Source organism: Ochotona princeps, chromosome 9 (assembly GCF_030435755.1).
Source record: "Ochotona princeps isolate mOchPri1 chromosome 9, mOchPri1.hap1, whole genome shotgun sequence".
Classification (NCBI taxonomy): Eukaryota; Metazoa; Chordata; class Mammalia; order Lagomorpha; family Ochotonidae; genus Ochotona; species Ochotona princeps.
This window is the reverse complement of record NC_080840.1, coordinates 8513594-8539760: the sequence shown is the minus strand read 5'-3', so window position 1 is coordinate 8539760 and position 26167 is coordinate 8513594. Positions and strand designations below refer to the sequence as shown.

General features: G+C 42.6%; 1 protein-coding gene across 1 annotated transcript in view; it reads right to left on the bottom strand.

Moving 5' to 3' along the window:
- Nucleotides 1-26167, bottom strand: part of ADCY8 (adenylate cyclase 8) — a 225053-nt gene that overhangs the window by 6797 nt on the left and 192089 nt on the right. The window contains exons 13-15 of the mRNA XM_004580732.2: nucleotides 20033-20111; nucleotides 11649-11807; nucleotides 3050-3196 (exon numbers count right to left, since the gene is read on the bottom strand). Coding sequence (XP_004580789.2) covers nucleotides 3050-3196; nucleotides 11649-11807; nucleotides 20033-20111 — 385 coding nt within the window. The remainder of the gene's footprint in view (nucleotides 1-3049; nucleotides 3197-11648; nucleotides 11808-20032; nucleotides 20112-26167) is intronic.

Sequence of the window (26167 nt, the reverse complement as noted above, 5' to 3'; positions counted from 1 at the left end):
GTGCTGTGATAACTGAGGGAGGTCATGTCAACCAGTGATAGACAAATGGATGTGTGAGGGGATAGATGGGCTGTTTTTGGACTATCTTGCTTTAGCCAACAAAATGTGGAAAATTTTTGCTTTGGAGGAACTCTTCTAGAAATGTGCAGAGCACAGGCAGGTGCTTTTGTGACTAGCTGTGTGTATATGTATCTTGGCTGGCAAGAGAGCTAGTCTTTACCCATTATTTTATTTTTCTAAGTAAAATGAAGCTCCTCTTCTGTTCTTACTGAGATCCTGCAAATTGTGACTATGGTATCCCATTCCTAGCCTTGGGTGTCTGGCATTTGTCCTCAGACACCACATCACATTTGGTCTTTCAGCAAAGCCCTGGGCTATTATTGTTTTAGCTGGAAGATCTTTGGATAGCCCCCACCTCTGCCTGCACAAAAGATTTCATTATTTTATTTATTGTCCTTGCAGCAACTTCACCTGCACTATCCCTTACAGGGGGCATATCAAGGTCCTGAGTCAACCTGTTGATTAATTCATGAGTGGGGGTGGGGAACCTGAGATGGTAGCAGGCCCTTAGACAGCCTTTTTTCAGACTAGGGCACTGGGGTGGGCAGCTTCGTGTTGGCTTGGTGCACACAGACCTGGAGAGCATGCTCTGTGAATGTGCCGCTTTCCCCTGGACTGAGAAAGGATTTTGCAGGAGTTCAGGCTCCCGTGAAAATAACAACAGCAAGAACAGCAGCCTTACTGAAGCAAGCACCAAGTGTCTAGCTGGAGCTCAGCCAGGAATAATCCAGAAGACCTATCTTGATCCCAAGAAAGAAGGCCTGTCTGGATGACTTCAGCATCCACCAGGGAAAGCTAAGTGCTTGGAACTGGCAAGTCAAGGTACCTTACTGCTTTTCCCCCTGGCTACATTCCCTTCCACCCTTCTTCCTCACCTGCCTTCTTCGACTTTCCCTCCCTTCCGTCCTCCTTTCTTTCTCCTTCTCAGCTCTGCCTCTCCTCTCCCTCTTTTTTGTAAGACAATCTGTTGGATCAATTCCTTTATTTCCAACTGCCCTCTGCAAACACTTAGCTACATAACTGGAGGCACTAATCTGCTCAGCTTGGGGAAAACTGCAGTTTCCACAGTCTGATCCATTGAGATACAAGTATAGATCCAACTCTATTACAATTTAAGAAGACACTAGTGAGCACTGTTGAGAGTTTCTAGGGAGTTTAAAATACAACAGAGCCTGATGTGTCAAGCATTAGTCAGATAGTTTTAATAGTTATTTTTAAACATAAAAGTCTAAGTTTTGGATTACATTAGCTTATCCTCCTCCTGCAAACAGGGTTCTAGCTCCCTTTCTTGGTTATTGATTAAATCATTCATTTGGCAAATACTAGCAAACACAGGCTTCATACATCTTGCCTCTCTTCTGTGCTATATGCAGTTCTAGGTCCTGAGGACTTGACAAGATACAAATATGTGTGGCTTCTATCTTTATTAACATTTGGCCAAGCACAGAGCATAGAAGTTACAGGTGGTCTCACTACAATCTCTTTGTCTCACCTCTCCACCTTGCAAGGCCTTCTGTACCAGCACATAGAGCAGTGACTTCTCATAGAACAGCAATTTAAAGACAACCTGCTTCCCATTGGATGGTGAAGCCACAGTAGACAAGCAGAGGCTGATCTCTTTTATATTGATTTCCACACTCCTTCCTGGGATGGTCAAACTAGCCATTGTTCAAATTATGATTTCAAAGCAACCATTGTGAGATGCCAGGTAAGTGAGAAACAACGTAATACAATGATTAAAAACTATAACAGCATGGCAGCCATGGTTTAAATATTGGCTTTGCCACTTAATGGTGTGTGACCCTGGGCATTCCTGGCATGTCTGAATCTCAGTTTTGCTTATTTATAAAAGTGCTGATTAATAATTTCTATCTTACAGATTTTGTGTGAGAGATGAGTAACAATTAAATGTATTGAAAATGCATTTATGGCAACACATTGTAAATTACTATGGAATTTCGTTAATAAGGTAGATTTCTGTTCTAGAACTTGGTAGGAATGTGGAGGAATCAGATCTGGCCAGCAGAACTACAATGGATGGCTTCAAGTGCTATGATAGGGAAATTTTTTTTACTAAGAAAGTAAGTGGTAACATTTGCCTGGAGAGAGAAGAGAGAATGCTAGGAGAATAGAAGCGGATGCTATCCATGCCTCATGCAAACCCTCTTACAGGATCCTCCTTTGTACTGCCACACTGTTTTTAGAGAATTGAGCTGGATCTGTGGGAATCTCTCCACTAAAAATGCCCAGGCTGGTGTATACTTCCACAGGGCAGTCCACAACTTCCAGGTGTCCCAAAGCCTGTCCCTCTTGCACCAATTGCCCCAGTGTGAGGCAGTTGAGCTCCTGCAGGATCAGACCGAGGCTGAACTGAAGGTGAGTCCACTTTTTGCTTGGCTTCTCCCTAGTCTTTCTCAGTGAATCGCCTGATTTCCACTTCAGGCTCTGCCAATTGGGCAGACACTGGTGGCCTTCTTCCAGAGGGCACGGAATGGGCAGGGCCACTCCTGTCAGGGTTGCCCACGTAACAAGAGCAGCATGAGCATTTCCTGTCACAGTATGGATTCATAATCCCCGTGGAACCTGCAGGGAGAAACTGGCATCTGGAGTGTTTAGCTCTCGGACTCAGAGCTAACTGCTGGATTTATTTGGCACTTTGAGTAGAAGGAAAAATGTCCTCATTAGTGTCCAATGACTCTGTGAAGCCACATAGTCTTCCAATCAGACCCTGGTTTTGCCATTTGCTAATTGTGTGACATTGAGTTACTCGGTCTGTCTTAGACACTCTTTTAACGTGAAATAGAGGAACAATAGCATATCTTTCAGGTGATAACTGTGATAACTAGATTGCATGATACACATATGTGTTTATAATGTGGTTTGAAATTCTATAAGCACACAAACATGACCAATCCCCCAACGAATAATACAATATCATGACCAAAAGGATTTGCACTCATCCATGAAATTTTCTGAGGATTATCTTTACCTCATCGAAGTCAGCAATGATCTCATTCAGCAAGCGCAGGCACTCCACTCCCTGGTTATTCATTTCTGTCTGCGAGTAAAAGTCTGCAAATCCTGGGATAGAGGCAAACATCACTCCGACAGCATCATAGGATTGAGAGTAGAGTTCCTGGAAAGGGAGACACACAGAGAACCCCAGAGACCGGGATCAGGGTCAGACTCTGTAAATGCATGTTCACATGCACAGGTGCCTGTCAAAGAACAGAAAGTGGGAGGCAGTACTTCCACACCGTGTTAACGCCACAAACCTCAAGATGTTCCAATTGCTATAACTAAGTGACTTCCACTGAGTGGCTTATAGCAACAGACGTGCCCTTCTTCCAGTTCTAGAGCAGCCCGAGATCAAGGTGTTGGTAGACTTGGTTTTTGATGAGGGCTCAGTCTCTGATTCTTTTTTAGTGCTGTCTTCAAGTGGTGTAAGGGGTGAGATGGTTCCCTGAGGCTGCTTTTATAAAGGTGCTAATCCCTTGGATGAGGGATTCACCCTCATGATCTAATTACCTCCCCAACGGCCTTGATTTCAAATGCCAGTGTTTTAGGAGATTAGCATGTCAGCATATGGATTTTGGAAGGACAGAAATATTCAGTTCACTGTACCATAATCACAACATTGCCAGCCTATGTACTGAGACAATCAAACATTCTTGGCTACCAGCCTTTATTGGACCTGAGTTTTCACAGCCCATTCATTCATTCTTGATTAGCTTCCTTTTCTGTTCTCCTCAATAGCTAGTACAAAATCCTACCACTCTTCTTAATTTAACCCTTCCCATTCTTCCTCTTAATAGATTACCTTATTGCCCACACTATTAAAAAGTGACCCTTGGCCATGGCTCATCTCAACCTCAATCCACAGATGCCTACTCATGATGGTTTTCATTTTGATGTCTCTTCTTGTTACTCTGGGTTTTTCTTTCTCCTATTTGTACCTGAGCTCTTGATCCCCTTGTAATCTCTTCTATTGCCCCAATGATCCTTCTCTCATATATTTTGTTTTCTTGTTCTTTTTCCTTTCTCCTCTTCCTTCTCTTAACCTTTTCTTCTCGAAGAACAATTGTCCCTGGGGTCTTATAGAAACTTAAGTTAGTTTTTCCACTTCCTTTCCCCACACTCTCAATTTCCATCACATCTCAGAATGAAATTAAATGGATCAAGAATGTGCCAGCCTGACAGTCAACGTGGAACAGTCAATGCACACAGGCCTGTCTACCTCCTACTGGATGTCTTCTCAGATTTCTCTACTGATCACTCTCAAGAGTTCTGTTCTCTTGCATTTCTGTGCTTTAGAGACATCTGCTGTTTTCTTTATGTTTGGCCTCTTCAAGGTTGCCTCTTGCTTTGGCTTATCTTCCATCTTCAGTCTTGCCCATTGCTATGGTTCTGTCCTTGACCCAGCAAATGTATCAGATACTTACCTGGTCCATCTCATTCAGTGTCAGACTTTCTAACACACATATGCTATTGGTATTTCTATCTTCAGGTCAATTCTTCTTGGGCTTCCAACTTACCCATCTCACTGTTAGCTGTCTTGACCCTGCTAAGCTTACAGAAGCTAGCAACCCAGCTAGCAACTTACCCTCTCTCCAACTGCACCCACACATGTGCCTTCTTTCTCTACCTCAGTGGGTGGCGCCAGAGTTGCCAAATCAGCCACTTGAGAGATCTGTAGAGTCATTGTGACTTCCTTACCTCTGTTACATTCATATTCAGTAAATCACCAAGTGTGTCTGGGTTTTTCTCCTAGACACTCTCCCCTCCCCCAACCTTTCCACTTTCATTGAACTCTTCCCAGTCTCCTCCTAGATCACGACTAAGAGAATTTCCTCCTGGGTTCCCCGACCCCAGACTGCCTCCTCAGGGAAGCCAGAGATATTTCACACATGCAGTACCTGTGCCTCTCCCCTTCCTGAGTTCCTTTAGTGTCTCACCCTGGCCAAGATAACAGTCAAACAACGTAGCAGATGTTGTATTCACACCCATAATTTTTTTTAAAGAAAGATCTATTTTACTTTTATTGGAAAGTCAGATACAGAGAGAGAGAAAGAAAGACAGAGAGGGAGATCTTCTGTCCAATGATTCACTCCCCAAGTGGCCGCAATGGCTGGAGTTGAGCCAATTCGAAGCCAGGATCCAGGAGCTTTTTCTTGGTCTCCCACATGGGTGCTGGGTCGCAAGACTTTGGTCCATTCTCTACTGCTTTCCCTGGTCACAAACAGGGAGCTGTTTGGGAAGCGGGGCTTCCAGGATTAGAACTGGTCCTGATATGGGATCCCAGCGTGTGCAAGGTGAGAACTTTAGCCGCTAGGCTACTGCGCTGTGACCCACTTTCTCCGCCTCCTGATAGCCTGCAGTTCCTCAAGTTGGATCTTGTGCTCTCACTGAGGCATTTGTGTTGTGTCCTTGCTGCAGCAGACACTGGAGGAGTCCTGTCGATTTTCCCTCTGGGGGATGGAGGTCAATGGAGGTGCTTGTGTTTCCTTGCTAGAGTTTGTCTTATGACACTAGAGGGCACTCTGCCCTTGTGAACAGTAGACTGAATATGTAGGAAATCAAACTTGTGGGTAGATATTCTAGTACTGATATGAATTCATAGATGATACCAGCTCCTTCACCTCAGCCCACATGATTTTGAGATGTGCTTGAGTATCATTTCCTCAAACTTCACAGTAGTATGATAAATTTCATGTCACAATTATGTATATACTAGTAAAACACAATGAAAACAATTATATATGCTATGGAATTATAGTTAATTATTAATTCTTATCCTAGCTGCCCACAGAAGTAATGGAATTAATAATATATATCATTTATCTGTTGCTTTCTTTTCTGTTCTTCTACACACGCTTGCTTCCTGAGATTATTTCCAAGTAAATTAATCGCACACAAATTCTTATCTCAAGGTTTGCTTAAAGACACAAACATCTAAATACTGAAATGTTTTGTTTCACAGTACATGTTTTAATTTCTATTATCTATTTTTTGATGGAACACTCTTTTTTATGTCATTAAGTTATCTTTTTTAACTGGCCTCACTTTTTGTTTTGTTTTTCCCTTTTCTAAACACTTGAGCCCTGATCTTCCATAATGTTTACCAGACTCACACTGAGTGGAGAAGCTGAGCTGCATGCTATTGTAGTTCTCCGAGCTGCCTTATAGTAGGCTCTTTGCCACCATCACTGCTGTTCCAATGCTCATTTGTTCCCATTAAGTGTGGACCCCAAGACCAAATGTATCTGGAGCTGATGTGAGTGGTATAAAAGCCTGAGTTCAGACCTACTCTCTCTGTAACGGGAACACCCTCCGACATATGTTACCGTCACTGTTGTGTGCTGCCTTTACTAGGCACCAAACCAAAGAGGCTGGCCGATCTTGACCTGGACCCCCAAAATTGTGAGCCAAGTTTTACTTTACTCTTATTATTATTAGAGGTAGTGTTTTTTTAAACATTTATTTTTATTACAAAGAGATACACAGAGAGGAGGAAAGATGGAGAGAAGATCTTCTGTCCGATGATTCACTCCCCAAGTGACTGCAATGGCCGGTGCTGTGCCGATTTGGAGCCAGGAGCCAGGAACTTCCTCCAGGTCTCCCACATGGGTGCAGGGTCCCAAGGTGTTGGGCCATTCTCGACTGCCTTCCCAGGCCACAAGCAGGGAGCTGGATGGGAAGTGGAGCTGCCGGGATTAGAACTGGTGCCCATATGGGATCCCGGTGCTTTCAAGGCAAGGACTTTAGCCGCTAGGCCACACCGCCGGGCCCTAGAGGTAGTATTTTATGATACAGTTCCATATGCTCTGGGATTTCCCTTGCCCCACACCAAATCCCCTCTCTCATCACTGATTTCCTCTATATTATTATAATAGTATAGTTCTTCATAAACAGTTGTAAGTCCATCATTGCAGGCATGGACAATGGCAGAGAGTCCAGAATCCTATTGTCTGATATATTTAACAGTTTCATTGGGAGTTCATCTGGAAGTAGGGATGCATACTGCATTGTATCCTCACATCTGAATATGATAGTCTCCAATATTTATCCCATTAAATGAAAAGTCACAAAACAAAATAAACAGCAGGAAGAAAAATAGAAATCTGCTCTTTATACATTATTTGGCTCAGATATTTTGTTGTGTAATGAACACACAATGCAGCAAGTACAATGAATTTATTGGCCTCAGCTGTAGGAAGGGAGAAAAGTTTGCTGGTTTTGCTCCTGCTTGCACTAAGGTGTCCTGCTTGTCTATTTGCTTGTCCATCTGTTTTCATTAGTTCCACTAAGTGCTCTCATCCCTTGACCCTTTGGTTCTGCGGGTGGTGAGAGCTTCCTAGGACTACTGGTCCCAGGAGTATTTATCATCACTTTGTTATCCATTGCTTCAGTTAAGGACCCAACAGACAATCAAGGGCAGTTAAAAATCAAGAACACTCAGGGAAAGTTAATTTACACATGAAGGAAGAACACAGAGAAACTCTAAGAATTCTTTTAGGAACCTAGGACTAGTGGTAGTGGAGCTGTCACCCAGGCTGAACAGGATGAGACCAGGTCTAAGCAGTGAGTGAAGCTGACATTGGAGGCAGTTCCTTGGTGGCCTTCAGATGAGTTGTCAATTTCTGTGGGGGGTGATAGCCAGCCTCCAGTCTTGGTCTCGCTCTCCTCCCCTGTTTCTCTGACCTTCTGCCCAGCACTCATTGCTGATGATCCTCAACTGGGGAAAAGAGCCCATGGAAAGTGGTTGATGCAGGCAAGCCATCTCCCACCCCACGGCCATCGCAAGAGTAACAAGGAGAAGATGATAGAGAGATATGAAGAGGCACACAGCAGGAATCCTGCCCATCAACCCACACCTTTGCAGATAGTCCCTTCATTCAACTCACTCTAATCAACTGTTTTGAATGTGCCATCTGTTTCTTGCTATTTTGGCCTTAGAGAAGACAAAAACACTTTGCAAACTGGGAAGGGACTGCTGAATATAGAAACACTGTCATATTTTATTGCCATCTTCCTCTGGTTGGCAGGAGCTATTGGTTAGCACTCAGTACAGCATCCCGAGCACAAGCATGTACCCACCTCTGCCCACCATATGCCAATGTAAACACTCCAATGTCCTCTTTGCCCAGGGACCAATGTCCCTTTTTGTCCTCTGTCTGGTCCTGACCTACTTAACACCATCTGAGTTCAGTTTTGTGTTTCTCACACCATGATGTCCCATAAAATACCCCCCTGTCTTCGTCAGGATCCTTTTGTTAGCTCTTATGAAGCTACAATGAGCCATTAGGTTTCCTGGGGCTTAAGCATAACCTGCTTGACACTGCCTGGCATGGACTTCCTGCTGGTTTTATTTGCAAGAAACTCTAGCTCAGTGGAGATAGCCACTATTCTAAACAAAGTTCAGCAGAATAGCCAGAACTGCCTGAACCTTTGAGTGGCTGACACAGCTGGAAGAATCTTGAGCTGTTTGCATCTAGTTTCCATGTACTGTCTGTGTCTGGATGGTCTGCCTGTATTGAGCTAGAGAAGGAAAACACACACACACACACACACACACACACACACACACACACACTGACTTTGGTGGTACCTGTACTTGGGTTTGAGTTTGAGCTAACACATTCATAAACCTCCACCAATTCATTCATTCTCTGTGCCTTAGTCCCATCATCTACAAAATGAAGCTCATATTCTTTCCTATTGAGCACCCAGAGAGTGAAATCCAAGCTTCCTCAATGCCCTCGAAGCCTAACCACTCTACCCAAGACTCCTGTGCTCTATCCTTTAAATACTAAGGCGTTGTGGTCTTCCTACTTGTTCATAGCCATTAATCTTTTCAGCAAGGTCACACCCCAAGGTCTTTGATCATTTGAATCTATCAGTCTTATTAACATGTGGGTCTTTGGAGGGTAAGTACAACTATAGCTGCTTTACATGTGAGAAAACTGAAGCCCGGGCAGATGAACTGATTACCCTAACTGCAGAGCTGGGATTTGAACACAGGTTTCAGTGGCTTAATTGCTTTATCCACTCCCATCAGGTTACTTGGCCTCCCCTGGAGAACTGTAAAAGGTGTTAGAATTTGGAAGAGGTGAGGAGGGTCACTGAGCTTGCAGCAATGATGGCTATGGTAGCTTAGAAAGTGATTCTGTGACCTGGGACAATCCATACTCCCACCCCGATCCCAACACACGTGTTATATGTGGGAAGTCATTTGATTTGTCAGTCATTATTGTTGTCTAAGGAGAACCATTTGACATAAACAAGTCAGTTGGAGTCTGCAGGTGCCAAGTGATTGCCCCAGGCTAGCTGACAGTCAGCCATGACCATATCGGGGTGGGGAAAGGTGGTGCCTGGGGCACAGCTGTGGCCTTGTGAAACTCTGAGACAGCCTTGGATTTTCAGAGGGCTATATCTTCATTCTGGTTTGTAGCAGAGACATGAAAAGTGACCGTCTTTTATAGATCAAGGGTGTGACATTGAGAGTTCTTGTGGATTTCAGCAGTTCCAGACATGCCATCCTTCCTCAAGATACACTGCTGTCTTTCTCGTTTACATACACATATACCCCTAGTCTCACCTGACTATAGGGAATCCCTGGCTAGCAGTATGGTAAGGTGGAGAGGGGTAACTCAGAAGCAAGAAATTCAAAGGTCTAGATTCAAGTCATAACTGCCTATTCAAAGCGAGGCACTTTACAAAAACTTCAAGAGGCCAGTTTTTCCTCAACCACGTGGGTCACAATAATCCTCTTCCAAACACTGTGGAGAAAGAGATGATTTTCAACAATTGCCTATCTCAGTAACTGTGTGTAGTAGGTGCACAGTAAGTGGTATTACATAATAATGTGGAAATTCAATACTTAACATAAACACATTCAGTGTCTAATCTTAGTCAAATGAGAACTGGTTAAATATCACTCTCAAATAGTCTGGACAGGGGTTTTCTTAGAAATGTCTTAGGTATGTGATGAGGGTAGAAGCTGTCACTTTTGTTGGCCTGGATGAAAGCTGATGACCCGAGTCCTGGCGTGCTTCCTGGCTGACTTATTTCCCTTCAGGATTAAATGAGTCCTCAGTGGTCTTCAGCCCTCATAGTCTGCGTATTTTTATTAAAGATATATTTCCTTTAATTTCTCCTTGGGCTTTCCTTCTGAGTTTCTGGCACTCCGTCTTTTCCATCTGGTGGTCATGGCTTATGCACACCAACCTTCTCTCTGTCTAGAAGCTCTTCAAACAATGCCTCTGACCCTAGGGAGCCTTGGGAACATTTGGCCTGAATTCCATCTGCTAGACAGGGTGGGTAGTGCTTTGATTTGTAGCTGAGAAATCCTCAAGGGCCTGAGTACATTAATAGATGCATTATTCAAATGGCTAGTGACTCATTCTGTTTTCTCTTTCCTGGGTCCTTCTCCAGTGGCTTGGAGAGGGAATGGATTTCATAGATCTCTCCTAATTCTAACTTTTAGGATTCAAATTCAAGGGTCACCAACTCAGACTCCTTAGGTGTCTGAATACATGACAAAATAGGCAAAATATAGCTGTGCAGAGGCCGAGGTATATCTAAATATGTCACACACAAATTGAAACAAGTAAATCAACCAAGACTGAAGGATCTGTCACAAGGTCACCCTTGTGACAGATACAATTAAATAAAAGATACAATTAGATAAAATGAAGCCATTACTGCATTGTGGTGTGCTCTAAATCTAGAAATTAATATCCTCATGAGGGAGGACTGTAATTAGATGAAGGCAGACATTGGAGTAACATGGACGTAAGTCTACAAACTCCTGAGGAAATATTCTTCCTCAGACCAACTACAGGGAGCATGAGCCACCCCACACCTTGATCCAGATTTCTACATCAGCCTCACTGAGAGGTTCTTCAAGCATCATATCAGCAAAAATATATGTGAAAAAGAGCATCTCTGGGTATTTATTACATACTTGGTAGTATAAGAAGGTATATCCATAGACAGTTATGCATCAGTAGATATATACACACCTATATTTACATGGGTATATGCCTACTTTTATGTCTTATGAATGCATATAACATACCATCTGCCATCTTCACCAATACTTGTATAGCTCAGTGGTATTAAGTACATTCATGTTTTTCAACCATTACTATCTGAATTCTATTCCTTTCAAAGGAGCAAGACTTTGACATTTAATGTATACATACCATTTATAAAAACATACTCATCCATTGGTGAATTCTTGGGTTGTTTCTACTTTTTGGCGACTGTGACTAATGTTAGTACGTGTAAAATACACTCATGAGGGTTTTTCTTTCAATTCTTTTGAGTATATATCCAGTTCTAAACAAAACTTTAAAATTACAGTGGAGATATTACCCATTTTATAGATGATAAGCCTGGTGGAAGCCATACACAAATTTCATACGGTTAGCCAGTTTGGGCTGCCTGGTACTAATGGGGTAGGCTCATCTCCATTCTCTTGTACACAACTGAAGATGGTGGAGTGCCCCAGAACATGAAATCAATGTTACTACAGGGCAACACCCACCACCCGCCCTTCTCATTGTTAGAGAAGCCCAGCTCACCTCATTGTCTCTGTCTTTCTCCAGGAAATGTCGGGCCACGTGGCTGGGTAAGATGTTCCGGAGCATGTTTTCATTGTGTTCCCTCAGCTCTTTCATCTCATTGATCTCCTCCTTGGCTTGTACTCGCCAGAGGAAGTCTAAGCGGGCCGTGTACTCCAGCTGCAATGAAGAGGAAGAGAAAAAAAGCCCATAAGCTCCTGGAGGATGCAGTCTGTAGCAGCAAAGTCTGAGGGGTGGGAAGGTTTCTCTGGAACTCTTCACACCTGAGCTGCAGCCTGATGAAAGCACTGTGGCCGGCAGTATGCTTGCAGCCCACAGTCGGAGCATGACCATACTCAGAGGGACGTGCCCCAGCCCACCCGAGGTTGCTGCGCTGTGTGATTATCTGACACCACCTGTTTTCTCTACTAAATGTTAGGTGGTGTGCAGCCACATTGCACTCTTTCTGTTATGGGTTGACTGTTTGTGTCTTCTTCAAATTTCTATATTGAAACCCTAATCCCCAATGTGGTTTGAGATAGGATCTCTAGGAAGTAATAAAGATTGAATGAGATCATAAACACATGTCCTGAAAGATGAGATTTTGTTTTATTTTCTCTTCATGTGTGTATACCACTCAAGACAATGTAAAGACACAGTAAGGCAGTGACTATCTGCTAATAAGAGAGTCCTCTTTAGAAACAAAGTCCTCACGAGTCTGGGAGGGATCCGGGCCTTGGGGTTGGGGGCAGCTTGCGGCTCCCCGCAGTGTGGTGGCTGTGGGGGTGCCCCTGCAGGGCCGGATCCAAGGCTGGGGACTCAACCAAAGCCACTGCCAAAAGGCAGTCAATGAGCCCTTGGCTTTGAGCCAGTGCATTAAGTGGTGCCAGGCTTTGCCTGCTGGCCGCCCAGCGGCAAACTCTGGGGTTTTAGGATATGTAATTGCTCCCTAGGGACACCCATGAATAAGGCCAGTTTTAGTGTAGGTAAGAGATGAATTCTGGGTGATTCCCAGGACCAGGGTCATGGAAGTTTTAGGCAAGTGTGTGGACTGAGACCTGATGGTTTCGAGGGGAGTGTCGATAAGATCTATTTTGGCCAGACTGAATCACCAGCCAAATTAGGAATCCTGAGATGGGCTGTTAGCATAGAGCATCACTGACTGCCACACACCAGACCACACCAAAGCTATGGATGGGGGCCTGTCTGGCAGGGCTAGGTATCATTACTTGACTGGGTGGTGGAATAGTTCACTGGTCACATTTGGCAGGGTTAAAACACTAACTAGCACGCGAGAGAATTTGGTCTGGGGGCAAACTCTGTGGGGGAAGTGTGGGCCCAGCCTTATGGAAATACAAGTCCCACAGGTTAGCTTGTAAGCTGGGGTGGCGATGGGCTAAGCTAGGAGTGACCATGGCACCTGCCATCACTAACGGGTAAAGGAACCAATGGCAATCCGGGCAGGTCAAGGCTGCACCACCCGAAGGTGCATCCTAAAATAGGATGTGGGGTGGGCTGAGCTGCAACTGGAAGGGGGTGGACTAGGCAGGGCCGAGCAAACTTCAACTCACAAAAAATAATAGAAATCAGGATGGAGCACATGTCATTCCAGCCTAGGCTCTTACACCAACTGGTCTGCATGATAGGCAGAGATACTAGGTCACAGCATCGAAGTCAAAGGCTGAGACAGGTGAGGGGCCAAGCCAAATGGGTCAGAGCATCCACTGGCAAGCACGCAATCTAGGACTGGGAATAGACTCAGTTGGGGAGCTGTGAGAGTATACCCTTGCTGGGTAGGGATTCCCACGGGAAGGTGTGGGGGCTGAGTGGGGGCTGATTGGGGGCTGCGTTCTGGTCTGGATATGGCTGTTGTCTCCCTAGGCACAAATGTGGACTGGGGCTGGGCACACCAAGCTGGGCTAGACACCTTCACCATCTGGCACTCTGGAGAACATGGGTAGATATAGGACGCACTAGGCTGGTTCTCTGCCCCTAGTGTGCCATGTGTAAGCAGTGTCTGGGCATGGACAAGCCTTGGCTGGGGTGAAACAGCCAACACCAAGAACTGGAATGGATTGAAGGCCAGCAATGATGGCTGGCCCATGGAACCAGCAGTATGTGCAAGACCTGGCATAGGGAGAGGTTCTGAAGGAGGAACTTGGGAAACTCCTGTTGCAGCACAGTCTTTACAGGTGAGCGCAAGAACCACGATATGAAGCAACCCAGGCCAGCCCAGAGGAAGATACCCACCATCATACATATGGCATAGGTGGGGGTCAGACCAGGTTGAACCAGTTCACATCAACCGCTGGTGGATCTGAGCACCAGCATAGAGTGTGGGTCAGGCCAGTTTCGGTCGCAACACATACCAGTGCATATTAAGGAATGCCAAGGTGAGGTGAGACGTGCCAGATGCTGTTGTAGTGCCCAGAAAGCACAAGTGTGAACCGGGGGAGGGGGAGGAGACAAAGCTGGTAAGGGAATGTGGGCTCCCTTGCTGGAAACCACTCCCACTAGAGAGCATGAGTTGGGATGGGGGCAGATCAAAACAGGCAGGGCTACAACACCTGTGGGTCTCATGTGAGCTAGACTGGGGAAGGGCCAGATTGGGTTGACTGTTCCGACGGTGCAAGCAAAAACTGTAGTGGGTGAGGGTTGGTTGGGCTTAGCCACATCATCAGATGGCAGAGGCTGGCACTGGGGGCAAATTCTGTTAAGTTAAATGCCAGAACCACCTGGAGAGTGCACAATCCAGAAGTTGGAGTGACCTAGAAGGGAGGTAGTGGGCACCTCCCTCTTGGGTGACCACTCCCACTGGAGAGCACAAAAACCAGGACAGGGGCAGGGGTGGCTAGACAGAAAGGCACCTGCCAGTAGGTGCGTGGGCTGGATAGTAGGTTGGTTGGGTTGAACTAGGCTTCAATGCCAATTGACAAGTACGAGAGCTAAATGGGATGTGAGACAGACTGAACAAGTCTGTGGTACATACTGGCAGGCATGGGAACCAGGAAAGGGAGCAGGTCTAGTGGGGGTTATGGGCAGCAAACTCATGCAAGAATCAGATTTGGGTTCATCTCAGATGAAGTTTCTTTGGAGATCCCTCCAACTGAACTGCTGATCTTAGAACCCCAACCATGAAGAAACTATGTCAGCCAGTGGACTCTGAATAGGTTTCACTGTGATTGGAACTGAGAGATTGGCAGCAATCCAGAACTGTTGAACTATCAAAACTGCTTGAGCAGGACCCTCAGAGCGCGCCTCCCATTGGGGATCTGGGATGGGTGGGAGGCTGGGTGAGGTTTTTCCCTTTGTTTCTCCCATGACCCCAGATACAGGGAAAAAATGATATTAGTGTGGAAACAATGGTATTACCCACTTTCACCCTGTAGCCCTTGACCCTTTGTACCCTAATCAACTAAGATCATTCAAAAAAAATAAATAAATTATGGAAAAAACCCTAATACAAAATGTATAATTTAGAGGGGGACAAAGGTGGTTATGTCCAATAAAGAAAAGAATCTTAAAAAAAAAAAAGGAACAAAGTGCTGTTGGACCTTGCTCTGTACATTCAGTTTCCAGAACTGTAAGAAAATAAGTTTCTGTTGTTTAAGCCACCTGGACATGGTGCCTGGTTTCAGTATCCAGAAGACACTTACATGAAAGACAGAGACACAGAGATCCATATGTCCACAATAGCTAGGGCTTGGCCAGGCTGGAAATTAGAGCCTGGAACTCCATCCATGTCTCTCATAATGTCTCTGTTGGTATTAGAATCAAGTACTTGAACCATAACCTTTTGTGTGCCAAAGTGCATGTAGGCAAGAAGTTTGATTAGAAGTGGAGGAGCCATGACCTGCACCAGGTCTCCAGTATGAAAGATAGGTGTTCCAAGTGGCACCCTAATCACTGTGCCAAAGGCTTGTTCTTAACATTATTTGGTGGCACATTGCTGAAGAGAAACATCCTCAGGATAAAAAAGCTCAAGCATCATGTTAAAACAGCCTACACTAATCATATTGTAGGCAGTTATACTTGCATTTATTATTCACAGACAGTTCTAAACTGTACATTAAGGTGAGTGAGTCATTTTACTGGGTGTCATGAAAAGTTAGAATTTCTGGGAATAGTAGAAGAAACTGTAGGTATCCTATTAAAGGGACTGAGTCAAAAGTCAGTGGTGACCTTTAAAAACAACCCCTACTCTTTCCAAATGGCTAAAGGTTAGGTGCAACTTTCACAACGAGCCTTTTGTTTTACTCAAGACACAGAGACAACCAGAGCTTCCTTCCACGGATTCTACCTCCAAATGTCTGCAACGGCTGGGATTGAGTGAGACTGAAGCCAGGAGCTGAAAACCAAACTTTCCATGTGAGTGGCAGGATCCCCACCATTTGAGACAAGACTGCTTCCCCTAGTGGTCCATATTATCAGAAAGTTTCAGACAAGCGCCAGAACCTGGAATTCAATCCAGGTGCTTTTTTGTTCTTTTATTTTTTTAAAGATTTATTTGCAAATTTGAGTTACACAGAGAGAGGGAGATTGGTAGATAAGTAGATAGATAGATACAGATATCTTCCATCTATTGGTTCATTCTCCAGATGGCCGAAATGGCTAGAGCCAGGAGCCAGGAGCTTCTTTCCAGTGTCTCCCACATGATGATAGGGGTCCACATACTTGGAACATCCTCTATTGTTTTCCCCAGGACATTAAGAGGGAGCTGAATTGAAAGTGGAGCAGCAGGGAAATGAGCCAGTGCCCATATGGGATGCCAATATTGCAAGGGGTAGCCTCATCTGCTGCATCAAAATGCCCTACCATCCCAGGTGCTTCCATGTGGAATGTGGGTTTCCTTACTGTTGGCTTATCTTCCAGGCCAGAAACCCACCCCAACACTGGTATTTTTAAAAACATTTTTTTTCCAGCATTTGCTCAGAAATCATGAACTGGAATGTATCTTCTTTCTCATTTTTTCTTCCAAAATACTGAGGGACTGTCTATTTGAAAAAAGCTGCTACAAAGGAAACTAATACATATGCAGGTGCTTTAAAAAGCTCACCAAAAATTGAATTAAAAATGGTTATTCTGGTATAAATCTCTAAAATCCATGCAAATTTTAAAAAGTATATTTTGATAATTTTCTGCAGTCTTTTCAAAGACCCTCACATGCATGAGTTTCAAAACCTTTTCCACCAAAATCAATTTACTTTCATATTTCATTTCCTCGCAAATCTCTGCGGGCCCTTTCTTCTATGTTTTTGTGCCAGTCTTTTCATTTGATGTGAGCCAGTATTGACTGAGCTTTTGTCTCAGCTCAATAAGGTGGGCACTTTAATGTCCGCCTTTCAAAGGCAGGGAAACAAAGGCACAGTAGGTGAACCACCAATCTCCTAGGATCTCACAAAAAGAGCTTGTTTTCAATTGAGGGCATTTTGACTCCAAGTAGTGACTCTTTTCCCCTGAACAAGTGAATGATCTTATTCAGTTGTTTTCCAACCCTCTACTGATTGTTGTTTCATGTTACAGATAAGGAAATGGCAGACCAGAGAGGCTGTCTCTCCCATTCTCGAAGTGGCACTGTTGGTACTCAAGTATGGCCATTTGCTTCCAAGGCCCCTTGTTCCTAGTGTGTCTTTATCAGACCTGTAAGAAGGTAACTGGAGATGCAGTCTCACTGATTTCTGTCCTCACATGCTGGTGTGGCTTCCTCTGCTAAAAATGGAGATGGCTAGGCACAGCCCCAAGTTCCTGGGCTGTGAATGAATCAGGCACGAGGTGGGAGGCTCTCCTTGTCCAACCTTCAGAGCATTCACCTGCCTCAAAGGAGGAGGAAGTGTTTGGCATATAACTTCCACATATGTGCAAAATAAAATCTCCCAATTATTTTGTTACATAACCACCTCCATCAATCTGGAGATATATAATTGCACATCCTCCCATTGGATGCTTTAGCAGCCACCAGTGGGCATTATTCAATTTTTATTAAAAATAGAGGACCTCTGAGTCACAGTGAAGCAGGTAGCAAGCTCAGGAGTGGGCAAGTTTGGAATGATCAAGACCCTGGAGGATGCTATAGATAGAAGACACCTGAAGTGACACGGTCCAGCAGAAGGCTGCCTCTCACACAGAATGGCGGTGGCGGTGTGCCACAGATAGGAGGAAACCAGGAGTCAGCCTGTGGCAGTCTGGCTTTTCCTGCTCACATTATGACCTCAGGGAACTTGACTCTCTGCTCTTGCCTTGGGACAATGAATAATACTTATTTTCCTATTGCTGTCATGGACTTAACTTCAAAGTAAAATATTAACAGCTAAACCATCTTTGAGTACATATTATATATGTGAACTACTGGCATAACGAAGAACATATTTTCATATGATAGCACAGATTCTGTGAAGAACTTGTTAACCATATGCTGATCTTATAGGAGGGGAAACTGAGACAGAAAGATGAGTAAATTGAGGATGGTTACATATTTGACTAAGAGGCAGAGTTGAAGTCTGAATATTATCTGCTCAATAACAAAGCCTGAACCTATAACTGCTACTGTTATGCAACACGACTATGAATTTCCAAGCCATTTGAAGTTAGAAAAGGAAGGCAACAATATCAGATGTCACTTAATCCCAGTAGCTCACACTATCAGTAAGCATGTACATGCTCCCACTTGTATATAATCTAACATAATTGGGCTATCTGCTTTCTCAGGACAAACGGGGATGAGCCTAAACTGAATCAGAGTATTAGAAGCATTCCCTTTTAGAGAAGAGGCACTATTGGCTCAAGGCAATTCTTCAAGGTGACAGGGGAGACAAAAATATCCTACTTATAACAGAAAGAAGACCCTCACCCTGAACTTGTCTTCTCAGATATTTTCAGACATTTCTCGCTTGTCAGACTTAACCCTGTGTGATGAAGTGAGCATATGACTTTCTGCAGGACTGGCTTGTCTGCTGCTGTTGTCATAGCCTCCTCGAGGGCTGTCATCCACTTCTCAGACTGAGGAAACCATCAAGACAGAGCATATGCTCAAAGATAAACCACAGGACTTTCAGGAATGGCTAGAGTTTGACAATTGGCTGGCTCATAGGTTGTAAATTCAGCCAACTGTGAGAAGAAGTCAAAGTCATATTACAGGACTGACTGTGTTGGGCCAGGGTGTTGAAACTCGGTCTTTATTCTGCTTCGGACTAGTGAAGTGGGAAATGCTGGGCTCTGGAGATGGACTTCGATTCTAGTTCTCAAATTCGTTAGCTTAGCAGCCTATCTTCACCTGAGCAGTGGACTGTTGGCATTCCCGCTTCAGGTTGTTGATAAGGTTGAATGAGCTAGCTGAAGGGAAACACCAGGAGCAATCACTCAGTATTAACTCTTCACTTCCCCTCTTTGTCAAGTTTCTGTGCTACTCACATTTTCTTGACTACATTTTGCCAATCCCCTATTACAAACAACTTCATATATGTATCTCTCCAGTTTCCAGGGATTTTTGGCTGTTGTATTCTTAGTTTTCCCGGATTTGTTGCTTCGCTATTCCCATGGTGATTTCCCAGGGATAAACTTCCATTTCTGCTATGGATGACAATCTTATTTTGTTTTTCTCCTCTTCTGGTTCTTCTTTTCGCAATGCATGAAGACAGGAAACAGATAGATTGGGAGCAAGAGTGCAGCAGGGCAGCTGGCCGGACCTACTTCCTCTTTAGAAATGAAAATCTCAAGTGATAGATGTTTGTGGGTCAGAGTCCACCTGAGGTAGTCCTCCTGGTCTGTGAGAGCTTGTGACACCCCTTGGATGAAGTATTCCATGATGCTCCCATCAGAATAATGAAGTCTAGGGAACGTGTGGTCTACACATGGCAGCTTTATTAGGATACAACCTCCTTCAGGCCCTTTATCTAATTAGGAAAATCAGTAGTGAAGCCTACCTTAGACAAATGTAGGGTGGCACATAAAATGTGTGCTTGATAACCTCAAATGAGCCCCTAACACAGCCCTACTTAATCCTATTTTACTTCAAAGTAAGGTTCAGGGAGATAAGCACCTTTCTCAAGTCCACACACTGAAACGAGGATCTGATGATTATCTGGATGATGGCCTGCCATAGCCCACACCTTGTACAGTCACTGTTCTGTCCAGGCAGTAGAACTGAGACAACTTTGTTTGTCTCAGCCAGAAACCAAGAGCTCTTTTGTTAGGGTAAAAGCCTTTTGGGAAGAGATGTGCCTAAAGAAAATTGAAACTGTGTTGTTTAATAAATTGTTTCCAGTTCCTTTTTTATTAGGTGGTCTTTTTTAAATATAAATTGATCAAATAGTTACCAGTCATTTGAGACAAAGAACAGTGTGAACTTTTGCTGGACAGTTTCATGGCAATAGTTAGCCAAGGGTGTACAGAACAAAGTGTCACATTACCTGCTGTCCATGGTAGAACACAGCAAGGAGGAACATGGCCATTAGCAGCAGTGAAGCCTCTTTGGTTCCCAGGAAATCTCTGCAGAAAGAAAAAATGCAGGATGGCGCACAGTTGTAATAATCACAAAAGTACTTCAAGGACGAACATTACACAGCAGAAGTATAGAAAGGTGTGGAGCAAAAAGAAAAAGAAAAAAAAATGCTTTTTGAGCATCTACTTTGTGACAGGAGCTGCTAGAGGGTTTGCACCTTGGCTATTTCAGGAATTAGTTGATCTCCAAGAGTATATTACTGGGGCGAACCTGGTGAAAGAGATTTTGAAGTTTAATGTCTTTCTAAACGATATGCTCACCTTAAAAATAATGCCTTATATTTTCACACCACTTTTGCTAAGCTTCAACAAACTTTAACATGTTCTCATTACCAAAATTTACATGAACATGAATGAGTGAGAGAGAGAGAGGAAAAGGTAGGGGGAGAGAGAGAGAGAAAACACTAGTGTTCTCATTTACTGTTTCATTCCCCAAATGCTTGCATTTGGGCTAGGTCAAAGCAAGGTTCAGGGAATTAATTCATGATTCCTTTATGAGTAACAGAAACCCATTTACTTGAGCCATCAGCCATCAGTTAATAAATCCCAAGGTCTGCATTGACAGCAGGCTGGAATCAGGGGCTGGAGCTAGGAGCTGAACTCAGGCATTTTAAGCAGTATCTTAACTGGTAGGCTAAACATGTGACCTCTTCTCTGTCTTGCTAAATGCGTTACTCTGTTTAAGAGACCAATATGCAATGTCTGTTGGCTGTATGTGTTCTAATTGATTTCATCCTCACGTTACTTAATTTATTCTGTGAATTGGACCCTGTTTTACTTGTTATAGTAGTTCTTTTAATCTTTATATCAGTTCTATGATTTGGGGGACTTATGTTATCCCTATTCTTGGGTATTTTAATGTCTTTTTTCCTTTGTGTCATCTCTTCCTAGAGAAAATCTCCCACGCTCAGTCCATAGCAGCAGAGGGAGCACATGTTGAAGAATCATTGACAAGGGCTGCCTTGGATCTCTGGAAGATCCTGGTGGCAAGGGGAAAATTTACACACCAGTAGGACTTCCAGTTGCCACAATAATCAGAGAAAGATGGTAGCATCTGTGGCTGGATTTTGAATGTTTTTTTTTTTCATTTTATCACAAAATGAAGCCTTTCTCAGAACACATTTATTAGGAAACACAAAAAGTTGAAAGAAGAAATCTTGGACTTCAAATATATAGATGTGGTTGAAATGAGTAAGTATACAGACATAAGGAAGAAAACTCATTATACGACTCTCAAGAACAAATCACCTGAAGATGTCATGACATACTTCACCTCACCTCATCTGTGTCCCATCTGCCCAGGCTACTCTGTCTCATGCAATGACCCCAACCCATTCACCCAGGTGCTCCAGTACAAAGCAAAACCAAGACCTGGTCAGTTCTCATCCTCACTCCCTACTCAACTTTTAACCAAATGCTGTCCTCTCTGCCACCAAATATACTCTCAGTCCATTCACTTCTCTCCATATTTACCACCGCCACCTCAATACGGATATTATAATCAATAGACTCCTAATGTTGTCCACTGTAAACTACTTCAGAATTTTCTTATTGTTAAAAGCAGGTGAGTCTATATTCTTGCTTCATCTTCTCCCCAAATGTAAGCACTTATATCTTCACAACTCACTAGAAGTAACTTTTACATGGTCATTATGAATGAGTTGCAATTACCATAGGGAGTAATAGACTGAGCAACAAGCTGGTCACACCAACATCAAGCTTTTCCACTTGTGTTTTGCTGTATAGTAATAGAACTGGCATAGTGATCAGGGAAACGGGGTCATGAGGCCAGCTTTTCGGTGGCTTTATGCAATAAAGAACCTTATGGACAAACTTAGTCAAGTTCACTATGATAGAGCCAGGAGTTAGAAATGGAAATATGAATGTGTTGTATATGTTTAGGGACCAAAAACGTTGTATATATGAGGCCCAAGAAGTCTAAAGAACTTTGTAGGCTGAAGCAAGATCCAAATTTGTGAATTCTAAGTTCCATGTGATTTTATCTTGGAGATGAGATGCTATGAATAGATGGTACTCATTATTATGTTTCTTCTGAATTGCATGAGAGGAGAACATCATTATTGAGCATCTACTGTGTGTCAGAAGTACTCTAGGATACAGAGGTGAAGAAGGCAAATAGCTTTGTTTTCATAGTCCAGTGAGAAAAAGAATCTAACATGCACATAATTTTATAATGTGATATACCACACAAAAAGGATCTATTCTGTTGCTATAGAAATGCATGAGGAGTTAAAGCAAGCATGGCTAAATGTTCAAAGAAAACTTAAAAGATGATAAAACTTCAGCAAGAAACAGTGGGATGGGACTTTCAGGTGGAGGGGCCTATCTTGGTTTGGTAGCTAGCCAGGCTGAAGTGTCTGGTGCAGGCAGGGCTAAAAAATACATGTCAAATTTTATGTTTGGATCACATGCAGACTCAGAAGAAAATACTGCTTGGTTTTCCTGAAGTTGTCCAACATGAGTGTTGAAGTGAAGAAATGGTGAGCCACATGTTGTTATGACTACATTTTGGGGTTCCGTGGGGATGAAATTCCTTACATCCAATTACTCATTCATGGTCACTATTGTATTATAGGCATGTAATAATACCACCATTTGTTTCCTTAGTGTGATTTAATTTTCTAGCCTCTGAAGTTTGTGGAGCCATGAAAAAAGCAGCAAAGATACGATTGCTGGATTTTGTGTGGGCCAAAGCTTCAGGCTCAGCTTCATTGCTGACCAGTTATCTGACCGTGGAAAAGACATGTAACATCTTTAAATCTGTTTGCCTACCCGTGAGAGGCGAATATCACCATCTGTGGAAATGTGAGGATTAAGTGGGTAAATCACGGTCATGTACCTGACCTGTGATGCACCTACACCTCCTCTTACAGATGGTACTGTTGTTCTCAATGATCATGCATTCACATTGTTAGCTTGAGTTGGAGAAATTCTATGTTTAGCTATTTTTGGATATGCCCCAGACCCTTGCTCTTCTTGGCACTTACAATGTCCTTTTTCTTTGTGATGCAGGAGATTTTCTTGAAGCCCAACAATTTATCACTTGAAACACGTTTCTCAAGAGCAAACATAATGCCTCTTGAATCACTTTGACTAGAATCACGATGACTAGACCAAACTCAGAAGGAAAAGCAAAGGAAAATTGTGAATGATCTTTGAATTGTTACTTGTATTTCGATGGAAAAAATAGCTTGAGTAGAGATTACAAAATCAACATAGTCAGCCACTCTAATAAGCATTTAAAAGAAATTGTGATTTGAAAATAGAGAGGTTTTTTTCCTTTTTGCAACTTGTATGATTGTTTTAAAGAATTTATGAAAAGAGTTAAGTGGCTGAAATATGTACCGAATTATAATACATCGCTTGATTTTTGGGTGTATTTGAAAACAGAGCCTTCTGAATTGATCTATTTGGTCTGATAAAGTGCTAAATTAATACTACCATTATCCTATGCTAATAGACAAGGGCATTCTTAAATGAAAATTCATGTATAAAATGCAATTCTCTAAATAAGATTAGGGAAAACCTTATTTATTGTATAATAAAAGATAATGCTTGATTGTTACTGAATACAGAAATTCTTATGCTAATTTGTCATGAATTTGGAATCTAATGAAAATTCACAAGTAAATAAAAATAATTCTTAACAATAGTTAATTGTTGCTGAGGGTACATTAGAGCCTTTAATTGATCGGGTTGATAATCTGATGGTTCTGCCCTCAAACCGGTCAGGGTCTCCCCAGGAAGCTGAAGAACTAGATTGGATTATAAGATGTTGGACTCTATGTTTAGTTTATGCTTGCAAAGAGGGAATCTCAACTGTACTTGATCAGTGGATATGCAAGAAGGTGGAATATTCCACATGGGGGGAAGGCAGGGGGAGGGGTGGGGTGATTCCCAGTTCCAACGAAACTGTATCACATAAAACAATGTAATCAATGAATAAAAAAAATAAAATAAAAAAGAAAACAATAGATAATATCTTGAAGTCAACCAAACTTAATTTTCTTTTTCCCTGTGCAAAAATGTATTTACAAGTTTAGAAGCACATGGTTCACAGCATTTTGGTAGCTATCTTTCCATTTAGGACAGATTAGAAAAACAATCTCATATAATTAAATATTTCATAGTATGTACTTGGTAAATATAGCCCATTCTGCATTATGCATACCATACATAATGCATTCTTTGCAAGACTTTTATTTTATGGGTAGTAGTCTGAGGTCCCTGGAGAAGACTTCTCAAGGTCAAATTGGCAATTTTGACAGAGGAACTTGAGAACTCACATCGTAGGTACCTTACTCAGAAATTTCACTATTGTGAGTTCTCCTCCAAAAATGTAATGTAATTGTCCGTTCCCATTTAAGCTACTAAAATATCAAATTCAAATTTTAATTTATCTTTCATTCTGTAATCTACTGAAGACTGTGTTTATTAATTGATACCATATTTGTAATAATCACTTTACATATAATGCTTACTTCTTTGCATCAACAATCAAGATGCTGTTAACTCTGTTTTAGAAAAGGAGAAATGGAGGTTTAGATGTGAATTAATTCTTCCAGTGCACAGAACCAGTTATCAATTCAGAACTCATTAATGTTTTTTCCATTCCTATAATGTCCTCTTACATGCACATATTTATAATTGCTTGCCCTTAAACTCCCTAAGGGTATATACAGTCATGTACTGCTTAATGGCAGTAGTTTGCTCTGAGAACTATATTGTTAGGTGACTTCGGACTGTGAAAACATTACAGAGCTTACTTAAGACAGTTTTTTTTTCATTACAATGTGATATAATCTTAAGGGACCTCTAATATATATGTAGTCTAATGTTGGCATTATTACATAGCACAAGATTATAATGTTTTACTAATATATGACTCTTCAGAGCCTAGCAATAGCTGTGTTTATTAAATAGAGATGGATTGATGGTTGACACCTATGATATTTTATGGTAATGTTTGGGTTATTCCCAGGTTTTCATTCCTTCTATACAGTATGATCTCTCTTGTGAATGAATGCAATAGCCAGAACCTGCTCCATGATTCATGAGGGTCAGTGAAAAAAATGAAAAGACACCAGATCCCTGGGGAACACTATTATTACATTCAACATAATTAAAGAGCTTTAATCCAATGGGCAAGTTATGTGTGCATTCCATCTGGTCTTTCTTTATCTTGTTCCATTTTGATTCTTCTTTTTTCTTAATCAAATAACTTTGTTTCAAAATATCCCTACTCTTGTTTGGTTAAGGCCCTTCTGGTAATATCAGAGTTTCCATGATGCTTAGCGAGGTCTTCATGCTCTCATAGCTATGCCTGTCTTGCTATTCTTCCACTCTTTATACCACATATTAAAATAGATCATGAGCTGGATTTGATCCACATACCATAGTCTTCCAACCCTTATAATGGATCCTATAAAGTAGCCCCTCTTGGAATGTTGGAGAACAGGCAAAGCAGTGCATAATGGGGAAAGATCATGAGATTGAGCATGATCTGAAATTTCTGGGAAGGACTGATGTGCTAAATCGCAGACAGCATGAGCAGGTTTGCAGGACTGGATAGCAAGAGCTGAGTAACAGACCCTAATTCTGCATTTGCAGCACTGAAGTAAAAAATGCACCATTGCTGAAGATGGTGGGCGGGAACTTTGCTCAAGCTTGAGTAAAACTGTACCCTGTGTGTTGTTATCATATTTTTCCTTGAGTAACCAAGACTGATGAGGTGCCCCTGGGCCAGGAGAAGCACTGACCTGGGGAAGCTCCTTGTTAAAGATCAGGATATGAGGCATAAATTCATCTCTGATGACCCTTATAAACTGCTGAGGCATTTCAGGATGGCAATGCTCTAACCATCTTTGGAAAATGTTGCTAATACTGTTGCTCTGTGCCTTGCCTCTACTGATTTTGTTTTATGGTCTTAGCTGAGCAGATCTTGACTGGTTTTCTTTGTTGACGCTCACATCTGGTGTTCCTGCCTATATGACTAGCTATTGGTATTGGTCAGCATATATTGT